Genomic DNA, 15,522 nt, shown 5'->3' on the forward strand with positions numbered 1-15,522 from the left:
GGTTGGACTTGAATTTGAAATCAAAACTGGCTGACTGGTTGACGTTTGGACTTTATGATCTGGGAGGTCTCTTCCAACCTTAAGAGTCTATAATAAGGTTCTGTGAAAACCAAATTGCAAGGCAACCTGGAATTTTTTCCCCCTGTCTGGAGGTGACTGCAAATTTCACTCAGCTTGTCAAACTGGGAAGATGTTGCAGGAAGTATGACTGTTTATTACATGATTCATTATAAATTTCTGTTTAAAGAATAGAAACATGCAGAATTTAAAGCTATTGTGAAAGGTTCGTGCAGCTCTGCTGTTCAGCCCGTTGTACGGTTCATGCAGGAATTGTGAGCCCTTAAAATAATTTCTGAACCCCCCCACATTGCGGGAGGTCGTGGGGATGCACGTTCCTCAGAGATCTGCTTGGTTTCGCATCTGTCGCTTGACAGTTCACAAGAATAAGGACTGAAGTGGCGATGTCTTAGCCACCGGACTCGAGCCGTGAGATTGGACGCACCGCTGTGTGGATGTGGAATTGTTCCTGGCCAAGGGGAAGAGGTCTCACGGGAGTGGAGAGCTCTGACTCCCAGAATAGCCTGAGGTCAGGATTTTGCTCATGGTAGAGCTCCGCCATCCCCGCGCGTCCTTTCCCCTTCCAGGCCTCTGGGCTCGCTCTCCCTCCAGCCCTTTTCTGCCTGTCCTACCCTGACATCCAAGCATTTTGGAATTCGAAGATCAGTCTCTCTCTCCCCTGCCCTTCATCCCCAAAGTGCCTGCGGGGCGCAGACCAGGTTAATCTGCTGGCTGCTAATCTCCCCCGTGGCAGGGGATGAGGAAAGGGACAATATGGGAAGGTCTGTGGGTCAGCCCATGGCCTGGAGGGCTCTTAACCCTTTCCTCCCCTGAGTCCTCCGCGTCCTGCCTGGAAGAATTCTGCCTGTCAGAAAGGACCATGAAGATTTATGCATGAAGGTCAAATAAACCATCCCACTCAGATGTTCCCCCCATCATGTCTCTCCTGTAGGGCTTGTTAGATGCTTCCCTCTCCTGTGGCTGTGGAAGATCTCAGGGGATCCGAAGATGTTCTGACACTCTATCGTTCTTGCTGTTTTGACGGTAAGTCAGAAATCTATGTCTGTCGTGTGGCCAGGCCCAAGCACCTACTGCTGTCATGGAGGTGGCTGTAGACACCTGGCCGAAGCCGGCCTCACCCGCCATGAGGCTTCTGGTTGCCATCACGTGGTTGCTGGACAAGGCAGCTCAGAAGGAACTTGTCCATTCCATCAACAAGGATAGAGCCTGAATCAGATGGTTTTCTGCCAAACCACGCGTTGCTTTTCAGTGAAGCAAGCTGTCCTGGCACAGCATGTGAGGTCCTCCAGGCTCCCGTGCCAGCGTCGTCTGGGTGGGCAGTCACCCCCGGGGTCTTCACACGATCGCTACAAGGATGACCACAGCTGGGGCCAGGGAGTGCACTGGGAGTGCTGGTGCCATCTAGGACCAGAAACATGGGGTTAAAACGGGAAGTGGGTAAGCGCAGTGCGAGTACAGCACCTGAGAGACGGGGCTGCTTTGATCCCGTTCCCCAGGAGATGCCAAAAGGCGCTGTGAAAGCACAGACAGCTTTGTCTCCTCTGAAAGGGGAGAAACCTGCCGACGGGGATAACCTTTCCCCGCTTTAGATGGCTGCTTTCCCCAAGGAGCGCGGACAAACACGTGCCCCTGTCACCGGATAGCCTTGCGAGGGCTGCCGCCTGGCCTCGTCCTCGCCGACGGGCACTCACTGCCTGGAGAGCCCAACCGAGCCGCTGCCCAAGTGCACTTTCGGCTGGACCCTCCCTTTGTCCGCAGAACAAAACCAGCCCATGCCGTACAGCTGCTGCCACGCGCTTGTGGGCCGCGGTCGTCCGCAGAGGGGCTCCGGGCTGAAATCACCTCGTTTCCCACCCGCGGAGGTTGGCGCTGGCCCGACCCCTCCGCAGCGGTCCACTCGGACCACACCATCCTCGCGGTCGCGGAGCGTCGCGCTGGGCTTCTCCTCCTCTTGCTGGTGCGAAAGGAGGGGGAGCAGGGCTCGAGGGGCGCTGGGTGGGGGGCTGGAGGGTGAGGAGGGGTCTCTGGGACAGCAGGGACAGCACCCGAGCAAGTCGCGGAAGTTTCGGCCGCTGACGGACGACAGACTCATTTAATCAGGCAAGCTTTTCTGCCTGCGCATCTCCCAGAAGCGAAGCAGTTTCCTCGAACGCCTTTGACAGTTGGAATTAGTCCTTGATTTGTTTTCACGAATTTCCCATCCCCACTCCGGGAGGGTCGGGGTTCGAGGTGCCTGTGCGGTTCAGCGGGGCTGCCTCAGCTCGGCGCCGGCCCACAGCCCACCGCGTCCCGCTGAACGGGAAATGGCCCAGCCCTTGGGTGGTCTCGGCGACGCCAGGGTGGGTTTGGCGTTGGCTGGTGGCTGCTGGTTACGGCCGCAGGGGCAAGGGAGGAGAGACGCAGCGAGGTGGGGTTGCGGGAAACGGCTGTGCACCCGCGGGGGCTCGGGACGCAGCCTGGCTGCCTCCGCTTGGCACCGCTGGCACCAGACGACCTCTCTCCACACCGAGCTTCCGCCTCGTCAACATCGAGGCACAGCTGGCCTTGTAGAAACTCCCGTTGTGCCCAAACCTTGCCCGGATCCAGGAGCGCGTCCCAGGGCTGGGGACCTGGATGAGCTCTGGAGCGGCGATGGAGGCAGCAACGGTGCAGCCCGACCAGAGCAAGGACAAGCCAAACCCTCCGGATGAGCCTTTCCCAACTCGAACTGCTGCCACGAGCGCTGGTTTGATGCTTTTCTTGGTCACATGTTGACGTGTTTTTCATTTCATAGTGACTGCTCGAAACAAAGCCTGCTTTTCCTGATCACAAAAATATTTCCAGCAGCTGGAAAAAGTTGAAATGAAGGCAATGAGTGTCAAAATTATCTGATAAGCTTCGTGTCAACCCCTGGTGAGTTATGTTCAACCTTTTTTTTTTTTTTTTTTTTTTTCTTTCTTTTTTTTTTCCTGCACACTTGGATTTTCTTTTTTATTCTGTTCAGAAACTGAAGAAAGGAAAATGATTCCAGTTTTCCTAAGGACACAGGGAGCCTGATTCCGGTTCAGAGGAACACGAATTGTGTGTCTGTGTGTGTAGGGCTGGGGTATTTTTGGCAGGAAAAGGACCAGGGTGATCTGTCTAACGAGCGCCAGAGCAATCGGTTCTGCTGGTGTGAAGGTTTTTCCCCGGTCTGGTTGCAAGGCGCAGGGAATAACCCCGTGTTAGAACTACTCGGGAACCCAGACAGTTTTCACTTTCACCCGATAATCGCAAACCGACGTTTCTTCAGTAATTAAAAACTCAAAGGCAAATAATTTCAGAAGAAAGCTAAAAGGAGGTGAGAAAATAAAAAATGTGGGCTGGAGGTCCAAATCTACTAATTTTTAGGTTCTTGGTTTTCCAGTAAATAAAGGAATTTTTAAGGAATCGGAGTGTTTCCCATGAACACCTCTGTTTAATCACAAGAGTAGTTTTATAAAAATGAAAAGAGTAGTGGAAAATTTTTCATTTCCCACATACAGATTTTTTTCAGGGGCTCGGTTTGGAAATAATCAGCTTTCTCAAGGAGGACAGGGCACATTTTGGCTGCCCTTACAGCTGGGGACAGGTCCCTATTGCCAGGAACCAGGGCTTGAGTGCTGGCCGGCCACTGAGCCGGATCCACTCCCAAAGCATGCGGAGGGGCTCCCCACCCCGGGTGCCTCCTGGTCTGTGCGGGGTGCTTGAACCCGGCCCAGGCTGGTGTCAGTGGAAGGCTGACGGGGGAGCTTGGAAATGCCAGGGATGCGCTTGTGTGCTAGGGATGCTCTTGTTTGCGGAGGATGCTCTCGTATGTCGAGATGCCCTGGGGATGCACCAGGAGTGACCCCCATGGCCCCGAGCAAAGCTGCTCCGATGCAAACCCATCATCCCTGCTCCCGTTTTTTGGCATCCGACCCGTCGAGGGGATCTCCCTCCTCCCCTCCTCTTCGCCTCCCTTCCCCCTGGCCCCCTCCTCCCCCCTCCCCGTGCTGTGCGAGCCCCGGCTCCTCCGAGGGGTAATCGAAGCGGCACGAGGAGCATATGGCCAAGCAGGGATCCCTGCTGGTGCACCAGCTGTGAACTGGGTGCCGGCAGAGAGCAGGCGGCGAGGGGCTCCCGTCTCCCTGTCTGGCTGCCTCCCTCTGCCCCAGCAGTTACTCGAAGGACTCCTCCTCAGGAGGTCTGCGGCTGGGGGGCTCGCTGGCTGGCTGGGTGCTGGGGGGAGGGTCTGCAGGGGGATTAGCAATCAAGGTTTCACCCTGAGCATCCGTGCGCCGCTCTCGTCCCCTCGCCCTCGGGTCCCCCTCGATAGCGTCACCACCCAGCCCAGCTGCTCTGCCCCGCTCTGCTGTGTGCCGGCTCTGCAATGGGATTCAGGGCCCCAGCCGTGGGGCAGCTTGTGGGTTTGGTGGGCACCCAGGGGTGGGTCCCCCTGCACCAGGCTGTTTCCCACCAGAAGACCCTGACTTTGTGAGCAAACTGCCTCCAGCTGCCACAGACTGCCCCCTCCTCTGCCCTCATGGCTGGCCTGTGGTCTCCCCAAAGTCGTGTCCTTTGCCCCCCAAGGGATCTCCGAGCCTCTGCGGGGTGTGGTGTCTCAGGGCAGGAGCCGAGGTGGCAGCGCTCTGCGGTGGGAGATGTGTCCCTCTGAGGATGGGCTGGCTGCTGCAGCTCAGGGCACCCCCATGGGCTGAGGTGGTGGTCCTCCATGAAGTGTCTTCTCACAACACGAAAGAAGCAGCTGCGTGAGTTGTCCAAGGTGTCCTTGTGTTTCTTCTGAAGTCGGCTGGGGAACTCTCCTGGAGTTTTCAACCCCTTCGCTGCTGCTGCTCCGCCCCTCAGAGACCAGCTGAAGTGGGGACCCAGTGACCCGCCCGTGCCCCACGTCACCCATCAGGCTGGAAGTGGGAGAACCTTTCAGGACACATCACAACCACCCCACAAGGTCGCTCAGGCTGGCGCTGGGACTGAGACTGAGTCCAGGTCTCTGGGATGAGCCAGGCGACGCCGGGGCGATGTCCTGTCCTGAGGCACAGACTCTGACAGGTACTGACCGGGCAGAGGGGATCCAAGCACTCCTCCATTCTCACCTTGCTCTTCCCCACATGGATTTTTTTTTTTTCCACTTTCTAGCCTGCTGCAGGGCTGGAGCCTTCGTTTCCTATTTCCCAGGTGATGTGTCCCACGAGGCAGCTCCCCTACCATGAGTCACGCGTTGTCGCGTGTCCTCCCGCATGTCTCCTCAAAGGTCCCCTGCAGAAAAGACTGAATGAGAACTCGCTCCCCTCCCAGCCTTCCTCCCCTCCCGGTGCGGCCCCGCAGCCGCGTGTTGGTGATGTGGGCTGGCAGGGAGAGGGAGACCTGAATGGAGGGGACGCGTGGGTATTCCAAGCTCTGCAGGACTCGCTGGGGAACATCACTCAGAAGCATCCCCATGGGGCCACCTCAGACACAGCAAAATCTGCTGTTGCAGAATCAGTTTTGGCAGCACGAGAGATTTGCAGAGACAGTGGGAGCCAAATTTACCGGTTTTGGGACAGCTGGTTAATACGGGTGCTGTCCCTGCACGGAGGGGCTTGAGGGGCGGCCACCCTTCACCATCCTGCCCCATCTTCTGCCCCACTCCCCAACAGCCTTTCATCTTCCAGATTCACCCCTGCCTCAGGCGGGGACCCGGGGAAGAAGAACAACCACCAGCGAGTCCTCAGGACCAGGGGGACAGCAGTCATCCCCGTGTGGAGGGGACACACCGGGGGCTCTGTGTCCATGGAGGCTGGAAGGACAGCAGTCCTTGCTCGCTGCAGTGGGGATCAGATGGGGACAGGGGTGGAGAGGAAAGCTGTCCTCCCGCTCCGCACACCTCGACACACCTCACTGGAGAGGACCTCTGGCCACGGAGCGTTTCGGGGGAATCAGTTCTTTCCAGCCCAGAGAGGCAGGTCCTGACCTCACCCATCTTCCCACATGGCTGTGGTGGTACAATGCGGTGGCTGGTCCCACCATGAGACGGGACACATTTGTATCTGCAGTTGTGGAGGGTGGTGGTTCCCTGTGTGGTGGATCTGGCTTTGGAATCTAGGATGCTTGCAGGTGGCTGGGCAGTGTTTGGGCTCCCCGTTGTGGTCGTGGGACCTGCCCCGACGTGCATTCCCATCTCCACCTGCATCCTGCTACTCCCTGCCCACCTCATCTCTTGAGGACCCCATGGTGGGGGGTCTGCTAGGCACTGACACCATCCCTACCTCCCATCTCTGTGCCTGAACAAGCAAATACCTCAAAGCACTGAGTGCTTGTCTGTCCCACTCCTGCGGCAAGGAGTAAAACGTTCACAGGGTTTCCCAGGGTGACACGGTGAGGTCCCTGCTGGCAGTTGCTGTGCCTGTTTTGTGATCTTATAGTTTGGTGTTCCACCACCACCAGCCTGGGCAGCAATGAACCCCGGTACCTGAGCAGACGTGACATACGCTTAAACTCACTGGCTGGTGGTGCCGTGGGCATGCGGACCATGAGATGGAGGGGAGTGGTCCAAGACATCTGGGAACCAACCCTGGACCACCTGGCTTACAGCGTCACTGGGATTCCCTCCAAGGCGGAGACACTTGCGATGGGACATCTCTGTTCTTCAGGATCACATCTCTGTGTCCTATCAAAAGCCGAGGAGGTGAGAAAGGCTCCCGTTCCTCCAGCACCTGCTGGGCTCATCTTCTAGGATGCTTCCCCGTCTGGGTGTCCCAGTCGCCCATGCTGGGCTGCCAGCTGGTTCCCCAAGCAGGGGAGGGGGCAGGGGGAGACTCTTTATTGAGAGGAAAAGGCCTTCATTTGGACCAATTATTCTCAAACTGAGGTGCAGGAAGCCGTCATTTCAGCGTTTCCTTTTTTTTTTTTTTTCCTCCCCTCCTTTTACATTTGTTGTGTGTGTTTTTCTAGCGCTCTGGCAATGGCTGGATATCACACAAGTGCCCTGTCAAGAGATATATTCCATAAACACTTGACACCCAAGCTCAGGAATACATGGCCCGTGGCAAACATGAATTATTCAAATGGAAATCAAGATAATTTTGCTTCTAACTCAGAAAACCAAGACTCTCTCTTTCCTTCCTTATTTTTCCTCTCTTCCTCTCCTCATTTTCTTCCTGTTCTTTCTTTCTTTCTTTTTTTTTTCCTTATAATTTCTTTCTTTCTCTTTCTTTTTCCCTCTCTCTTTTGCTGGAAATCCTAACTGCGTTTATTTCTAGGGAACTCCCTTTGTGGAATAAACCAAAGTGAGGGCCAGAAGGAACCTCCTTTGGATGAGGAGATAGTCTGCATGTTTGTCCCCCACGACTAGGGCTCGTGAGCAGCGGGGACTCGTGGCCAAGTGCCGCAGAGGTCTCATTGCAGGTAGATGTTGGATCACCCAGCCGAGAACTCACCTCTTAGTCAACACGGCTGGTTTGGGAGAAGCAGGATGTTGCAACCGGCCGTTGGGATGTCTTTCCTGCATGGCTGGGCCTTTCCTCTGCGCAAGTAAGTCTTCTGCCAGCTGTGGGAGTTGGCCAGGATGGGGTGGGCTTGTGGCATGAGGGGTCTGGGATGCTGGGGTTGCACGGGCAGAGTTGCCCGGGGGTCCCTGTTCTAGAAGGACCTGGGTTGGACTCATGAAAGCAAGGATTAGCAGGAGGCTGAAGAGCTGAAAGAATGTAGGAGAACAGGGCTACAAAGTAGGGACAGAGTGATGCCCAAAGCCAGAGGAAAGGAAAGGACCTCTTTCCTACCTCTACTCGTAATCTCCTTTCCCCTTGCTGTCTTAGAAATGTGGTCTCGAGCTGATCAGCACCAGGTGGTACCAAAGGCTCATGGCAGCTCTTCCCCACCCCGGGACTAAGTGGGACACCGAAGTTGTTGTTCACTGAGAAGAGCCAGGGATGACTCTCAGGAGGGCTTTAGAGACGGGATGCCTTGGCCAGAATTGTGGGCAGCAGAGGGGACATTGCTCTATTTCCTCCGGCCATCTGGAAAGTCTCTTTCCAGTTGTTCATGGACTTCTCTTCTGTAGACTGGTTGGACTTTGGCCTCTCCGCTGACCAATGGCTTGGTGCACGGGAGTGCTGCCTGCTCAGATGTGAGCTGAGATTCTCCACCAAATCACGGCACAGAAAAGAACCTAAAGAATTCAGCGTCAACTTTCGATATGGCGCTCTGGGTGACAAAGGAATGCGATGTGCTTGAGCCTTTGGGCACACCAGTTCAAAATGGGCTGCGAGATGGGTCAGAGGAGAAGCAACCCCACCAGCAGCCCACGGGGTCTCAGCCACCGTGTCCTCGGCAGACCCTGATGGCAGGTGGGACAGCGAAGATGCTTTCCATAGCTGCTTTCATCCCGTCAAAGCCGTTAGCTATTTTACGGCTCTCCTTCCTCCCTTCCCTGGTAACAACCCCCCTGGGTGGGAGCAGGCTCCGGCCAGCCCCGTCCTTCCTTCCTCTGCCTTTCTCCAACTTCGCTGGCGATGCCGGAGTTTTCCAGCTCCATCCCGATGAATGAATGGCCGTGGTTACTCGTGAGGTTGGGACTGGCTGTCAGCCAATCACAGCCCAGCAGCAGGCATCTAATAGCCCCGGCGCCAGCCATTTAAGAGGAAGGAGAATATAGGTCATCAGTGACATCATCTCTCGGAAAGGTTTTGGAGGGGGGGGAAGGTTGAGAGGAGAGGGGGAAGCAATCGTTTAAATTTGGAGAGGAGCTAACTGGAAATTTGGGCCATCAGGAGAATAATGGGCCGAGAGGAAGAGATGGGGATATTAATAGAGCCGGTTTCTGTAAGAGATGGAGCGAGCGGCGAGGGATGGAGAACCACAGAGAGCCTTCGCGTCGGCAGGCGCGTGTGTGCCAGAGCAGGCTGGGAGCCCCAAGGGGCCCGGGAGCATCAGCCTGGATCCCTGCGTGGCCACGTCCCTCTGCATCCCGGGAGCCCCGCAGGTCGCTCCTCCTGCTCCTCACCCGGTGGTCTTCCATCCCCGCCTCCACCCCATCCTGACCTCCTGGCCCCAGCCACGGCAACCACCACCCTGAGAAACCCTCTGAGAAACGCCAGCGTGGGGACCGGTGTGGAGCTTGGTGAGGGTCCCACTTGGTGCCATCTGAGCCCTGGTCCCTTCGTCCGCAGCCCTGCGGTGTTTGCATGCTGAATCGGACAGATGCAACACCCCCCAGGCAAGTTTGGGTTGCGTTTGTAGGTCGAGATCCTTGATAGCCTCTCCCTGCTCACTCAACGGGAGCCCGGAGAGACTCTGGTGTCCTCGTCCTCGGAGATGTTCCAGCCTGGCTCTGCAAGGCTCTGAGCAGCGTGCTGTAAGGGGCCCTGCCTTGAACAGAGTGTTGGACTGGAGACCTCCGTGCATCCCTTCCCAATCAGGGTCTCTGTGCCCTGTCAGACACTGTCCCTCCCGGGATGTGACTTGGACATCCTTCTCCAGAGGGCAATGCGCCTTGCTCCGTCCCCCTCACCCGGCAGCCATCCGAGGGGTACACGGCAGAGCAGGGCCCTGGCAGTGCCGGGAGGTGGAAGAGCACTGGGAACCAGCCCTCCTGGGTGCCAAAACCCTCTCGGCGGCATCTCACACCATCGGCGTGCTCCCCGGTGTGCTCCAACCCGGACCAGCCGGTACCAGCAAACCAGGGACGTGCTTGGGGCATTGCTCAAGTCCTGGGAAGCAGCCTGGAGAAGTCATTCCTCATCTTCCTGCCTCTGGACCAAACACCCGTTTAACGCTCTTCGCTCCCACCAAGCCTCAATCTGTTTGAATATGTAGGAAGAGGGGAGGGAGAAAGGAAGGGGGTGTTCCCCTTGTTAAATATTTACCATCCCAGGCGGGTGATGTGAGATTTCCTACCCTCTAGGAATTCCTAGGGACTGGCAAATTTGACCGGAGAGGAACGGGGGCTTTCTCCCAGCCTGCTCTGAGTCATAAAACCTTGTCCCGTGCCAGAGGTGTTTGGGGGCAGCACTGTCCCAGGGAAGGTCTGGCCTTTCAGGTGGGGCGCGGATGCAGTTAACCCTCAGCTTGCCAGGCAGCTGGTGGTGCTGGGGTGGGCTTGAACAGGCTCCGGCAGAGCTGGCCAAAGCAGGGACCTGCGATTTCCTCCCAGCTGGGAGGGAAGGAGAGAAGTGCCTTCTTCCTTGTGGAGGAAACTCTATGAATTCACTTTTCCCCTTTCCCTCCTCATTTTCCAACCAAATAGCTACGGCAGCCATTGTGGACTGTCTTCTGGGATCTCCTCCTGCTTTGGCTGAAGGAGGAGGTCAACTGCCTCTTTCCTTTTCTTCATCACATCCTCCCGTGACTACCAAAGCCCATGTACCAACCTCAGCCTTTTGATGCCGGGTAGAGCCGGCGTTACCGCTGGAGCTGCCTGGGCACGTGGTGCGTGGATCACTTTTGGTGTGCGTGCGAGTAAGGTACGACTAGCATTATTTTTTTTCAGGAAAACAATGCTACCTACTTTGTTCTTTGTTTGTCTCAGGACCTGGATCAGTTATTGTGGGTCTCGGTTGCTCTTTGATGACCTCGATGTAGTTGACTGTGCTCACAGTGAGCTCCCAACAAGCAGTGCCGAATTCCCCCAAAACCAGTCACGAGGACAGTCCAGTTGGCAGACTCAGGACATGACTGGGGTCAGAGGCTTGTCTTGGTTGAGGAGCACCACTTCATCTCTGATATCCAGGTCAGACTGGCTGGGAAAAACACTTCCCAAGATGAATAGAAATGCTCGTTTGCTTCTTTGCTGCTAGAGGAGTCTTCCTGGCCACGACCACGGGCTTGTCTCATCTTTGGTAGTCTGTTCCTGACTGCTGCACTTTTTTTCCCAGCTCCTATTATCATGATATTTCATGGTGGTAATGTTTCGAGGTCTTTGCTGCTGTTCCTCAGCAGTATCTTCAGGAAGGGGGCCGGTACTTGGAGGTCCCGGTTGACAGGCCGGGTGGTTGAACTGCTCTCTGGCCAGGGAGGCAGTTCAGGGAGGATGATGGCTTAGAAAACAAGGGAGATGGTAGGAGCCAGGCTCCCTGACCAGCTGCTGCTCCACACGTTTGCAACCCAGCCAGCTCCCTGCTCCCGGAGGGAATGGGACGGGCAAATCTTGTCCATCCCTGGATTTTCCTGGCGATGCAAGTGTACCTGAGACAGCGGCACAGCGCGGAGGAGGAGATGCTCTACACCCCTTCCCAGAGGCTCTGCCAAGCGAATTGTGCTGCAAATACACAGGGAAAGAGGAAAAGAGCGTGAAGATGCCCAGAACCAAAATGGTCCTCAAAGGGGATCACATCAGGTGACTGTGCCTGCTCCTCCAGCATTTCACCAGGCAGCAGTGTTCATCTCCCATGGCAGTGGAGGCCCTTAAAAGAGCGCTCCCCTTACAGCCAAGAAGCCTTGTGCGTGATTCCCCTTTGTTTTCCGACCAAACCCAGCTGCTGAGCTGTGCGAAGGCGGCAGCGTGAGCTGGGACAGATCCCTGTGTCAGGAATCAGGCTTTGCAGGTGGCTGAGCATCTCCCAGCGGCAGATTTCTCATCCACCTTGCTGTTCTCCTCTCTGCCTGGGTAAGGGACGATGGTCTTCTTGCGACCAGAGCTGCTGGAGACCGGGATGTGGGGCAGGGACCTGCCGGGGGGCCAGCACCTCCAAGCCACGGGCACAGCCTTGGTGATAGCAAAAAACCACTTTTCCTGCTGAGCGGCTGGGGAAGAAGCTCCCTCTGAGGCAGCTTGGGCTCCTGAGGTAAAATAAAACTGTCAGAAGCTGGGAGAGCCCCTCTTTTCCGGCGAGAAGCGCGTGCTCCTGCAGAACCCGCGCGCACCCTCAAAGTGGGCTGGACTGTGCCCTTCGCCGTGGGCGCAGGCGTCAGGCGAGTGTGGTGCCCAGCGCCGGTGCCACGACAGGGAGGGCTCGGGTACCCCCCGGCCGCGCACAGCCCCGGTGCGCCGGCCGGGCTGCGGGAGCGTATCAGACCCGGTTCCTCGCTTCGCTCAGGCAGCCTATCAAATATTTAACGGGCTGCCACAGGCAATTACATTAGAGGAGATAGTTAAACACCCCCTACCCTAGGGCACCCCCCTGCAATGTAAATCAAACAAATTGGACTCTTTTCACAATTGACACACACGATTTTACTTACTGTAAATAATTTAGTATTAAAAAGTCGAGCTACACTTTGCCCCATCTGGATTGTCTTTTCTCCTGCTCTCTCCCGCTCCGCGGAGCCGAGCGGCGCGGACGCCGGGCTCCTAATGCGAGAGACGGAGTGGAGGAATTCTGCTGCCTGGGCGAGCTGATAAAAGATTCCCATTTCCTAATGGAAGAAACCACTCTCGGGGAAGCTGTGAAGCTGCCCGTTTAAAACAGTCGCAGCCGTTCCCTGCCAGCCAGCCAGGGATGGGGAAACCCATCTCCGGAAGGAGCCCGGTCCGTTGCCGGTTGGGTCTCCTGGGGTTGTAGCAATCTCCTGGAAAAGCTGGCTGAATGGTTGCACTTTTTAATTAAAAGCTATCTGTGGCGATTAGGCTCGGTGGGGTTTTAACGAGGATTTTTACAAGCCGGCCGGCACGGAGAGCCTTTCTCTTACACCTCAAGCGCTCGACCTGCGCGTTAAAGCACGCTGTGCTCTCGCCGTCAGCAGGAGCCATCCCTGCATCCCTCCCGCAGCCTCGGGAAAAGCGGGCGTTCCGAAAGCATGGTGTTTTGAACCGCAACTGGATGCCCTTTCCTAATGCCAGCACCGACCCGGGGCTCCCGCGAGCCTCCCGCAAGGCCGCTGTTGGCCGCGGAGCCACGCAGGGCACCGCCTCAGTGTGTCGTGAGCGTGTTTTTGACCTCGCGCCGAGTTTAAATGGGGTGAAATGTTCTCCTGCACGCCACGGGCCTCTCTCAGAAGTGAGACAGCCTAGAGAGCTCAGGGCATCCGTTAAAAAGCGCTTGGGGCTTGATTTTCTGTTGATTCAAACTGTCACCCCGTCACTGTGTACGGACCTCAGGCAGGTCGAGCCACTGAGACATTTTCTGACAAAACCAATCTTTGTCAGAAAATGTCAATTCCAATGTGATCGAAGCATTTAATCCCCAAACGTCTTATTTTTGACAGATGGATCCTCCCCGGGGTCTCCACAGCGGCGGTGGGATGTGCCGGAGCTGCGAGTGGCCGAGCAGGGCGGAGGAGATGAGCATCACCGAGATGATGGCGATGTCACCTGGAAAAGGTCTCTGAGCTCGCACGGAGTCAGCCCGGGACAGCGGGGCCGGATCTCCGCCGGTGAGAACGTGGCAGCGGTCACCTGGGGACGTGGCCGTTCCCAGCCAACGCAGCCGGCTGCTCGGGAAGGGCCCCCGCGCTCCACCCTTCTGCAGAAAGTCCCGTCCCTCTTCCACCGGCTCTTCTGCCGGAGATCCAGAAAGCCGTGTCCCCTCTGCTCCAGGCTGGAGCTGCTCTGGGAGCTGCTAATCGCTGCCAGCGGGTTTAATTGGCAGCTGGAACACGCAGAGCCCATTAAAGCCCACGAGGGTGCCACGGGCTCTCGTTCAGGCGCAGGCGACGGAGCAATCAAACCCACTTAGGTAATAAAAACAGCTGGAGTCTGGAGGCGACCGCCTGAGGCACCAAACCACATGGCAGGCGGGACAGCCCTCGAAAAACTCCGCGCCCGGTTGTCCTTTGATGGAAAACGTGAGGATTAGGTGGAGCGTCGTGGGATTGTACTGGTTCGAGATGGGAAGCCAGGCAGAGAAACCTTGGATCATCTTCAAAAAGCAGCAGAGAGAGGGAGTTCCTTGAGCACAGACCTCGCCGGAGAGGCTCCCCAAGGTCCGTTCCCGGTGGGAACGACGAGCGAGAGCACCTGGTGCCCTGGCTGTAGGTGTCACCGTACCCACAATATCCCCAGCCCCTTTTGCTGGCTTTTGGTGCCAGGGCCGGTAACCCCGACCCCTGACCATCGCAGGGAGCCACGCCGCCACAAAGGGCTTTCTGGCTCTCCGTTTCCGCGTAGAGACTTGTCTCAGAAAGGATTCCTGTTGCTCAGGAAGCCAGAGCTGAGCACTGGCCCTCGCCTGAGTCCGGCCCTTTCACTTCATCTGGTTTTGACCCAATTTTCCTGGCTGAGCACCCAAGACCTGAGGCTGGTGGGGTCTTTGGGCCGGCCTGGGAGAGCGGTTCTCCTGCTCCAGCCATGCTTTCGCTGGTTACAAGTGTGCAAAATGAGATCACAAAGGGCTCCGCGCACTGGAAAAGGCGTTTCTGGGCTTCCCACTGAGCGCGCCAGCCTTGCGCTGGGGTCTGGGTGCATTCGGGTCCCCAGCTTCCTGGGGGTGTGGAAAACCAGCGGGCGAGCCCCTCAGAGAGGAGACGCTGCTGATGCCCCCCCACTCCAGCTGACTCCCCCAGCAACGCGCAGAAGAGCAGCGTGCCCAGGTCCTGTCCCAGAGCCCCCAGCACCCCAGGCGCGTTCCCGGGGCAGAGCCTGGAGTCAGCTCCTGGCAGCGAAACGCAGCTGGGCGCAAGGTTTGCTTCCATGGGCAGTGTTAAATCCGGGGCTGGGAGCTGAACGGCTCCCTCCCGCCTTCCTTCTCCGAGATGCTGAAATGCAGAGAGGAGATTGAGAGGAGCCCAGGAAAAAAAAAAATGCCGAAGCGTCCTGACAAAAGCTTCGGGCTGTCGGGAGAGAGTTAAGGAAGCCGGGGGCTGTCGGCTGAAGGGGAGAGAAAGCGCCTGGGCCCGCAGCAGAGATTCCCCGTTGCAATAATTCTGCGGAGCCGCAGCTGCGCAGCCAAGCTCGCCGCGAAGCTCCCCGGCAGCCGCGCTCCTCTGCCCGTCGCCCGGTGCTGCAGCCTCTCCGCAGGCAGTGGGAGGGAGAGGGTGACGGAGAGCGGGGCTGGCGGAGAGCAGAAGGGGAAGGGTCTTCCCCAGATCCCACCAACGGCCAGGGCGCCAGCGCTTTGGCAGGCAGCGCTGGACCGCGGGGCGTCGGGGATGCCTGATGACCCTCTCCCATCCCTCGGACCCCCGGGGACAGGGCTTTCCTGGCAGCGCAGCGATGCAGGCGCAGTTCTTCCCCCAAGCCCAGTCCTCCCGAGTCGGGGTCCAGCCCGGTGGGCTCTCCTCCATCCCTCCACAGGAGCCCTGTGCTGAAGCGTCGCTCCTCGGTGGCCATGCCTGCATCCATGCAGCAACACGCGCAGTGACAGTTGCTTTCCCAGTCTCCTCTTGCCGGACCCAGCCTTCCCCCGTGTGTGTCCGGACCCAAAACACCCATCTTTTGGTGTTCGCCTCAGCCTCTCAGGTGAGGCTGCGGTGAGGTTGGGGTTCTCCTTTCCGGGTGACGCTGTCTGACCCTGTCTGACCCGCGGTGCCCGGCAGCATCCCCACGAGGAGGGACGCGTGCCCAGGCCCTGTTGAGAAGAGGGTGACGGGAGA

The 15,522-nt window shown here is 57.4% G+C and overlaps 1 protein-coding gene across 2 annotated transcripts in view; it reads left to right on the forward strand.

Moving 5' to 3' along the window:
• Positions 1–13,898, forward strand: part of SPRY3 (sprouty RTK signaling antagonist 3) — a 59,152-nt gene extending 45,254 nt beyond the window's left edge. The window contains exons 3-4 of one of the 2 annotated variants that reach the window (XM_086756590.1): positions 1,010–1,101; positions 13,198–13,898. In XM_086756590.1, the coding sequence (XP_086612716.1) occupies positions 1,010–1,099 (90 nt within the window). In that variant the 3' untranslated portion in view covers positions 1,100–1,101; positions 13,198–13,898. The remainder of the gene's footprint in view (positions 1–1,009; positions 1,102–13,197) is intronic. The other variant, XM_086756589.1, reaches the window with a different exon arrangement.
• Positions 13,899–15,522: the final 1,624 nt, after the last annotated feature.

The sequence above is a fragment of the Chlamydotis macqueenii genome, chromosome 11 (genome assembly GCF_036417535.1).
Source record: "Chlamydotis macqueenii isolate bChlMac1 chromosome 11, bChlMac1.mat, whole genome shotgun sequence".
In the NCBI taxonomy this organism is placed as follows: Eukaryota; Metazoa; Chordata; class Aves; order Otidiformes; family Otididae; genus Chlamydotis; species Chlamydotis macqueenii.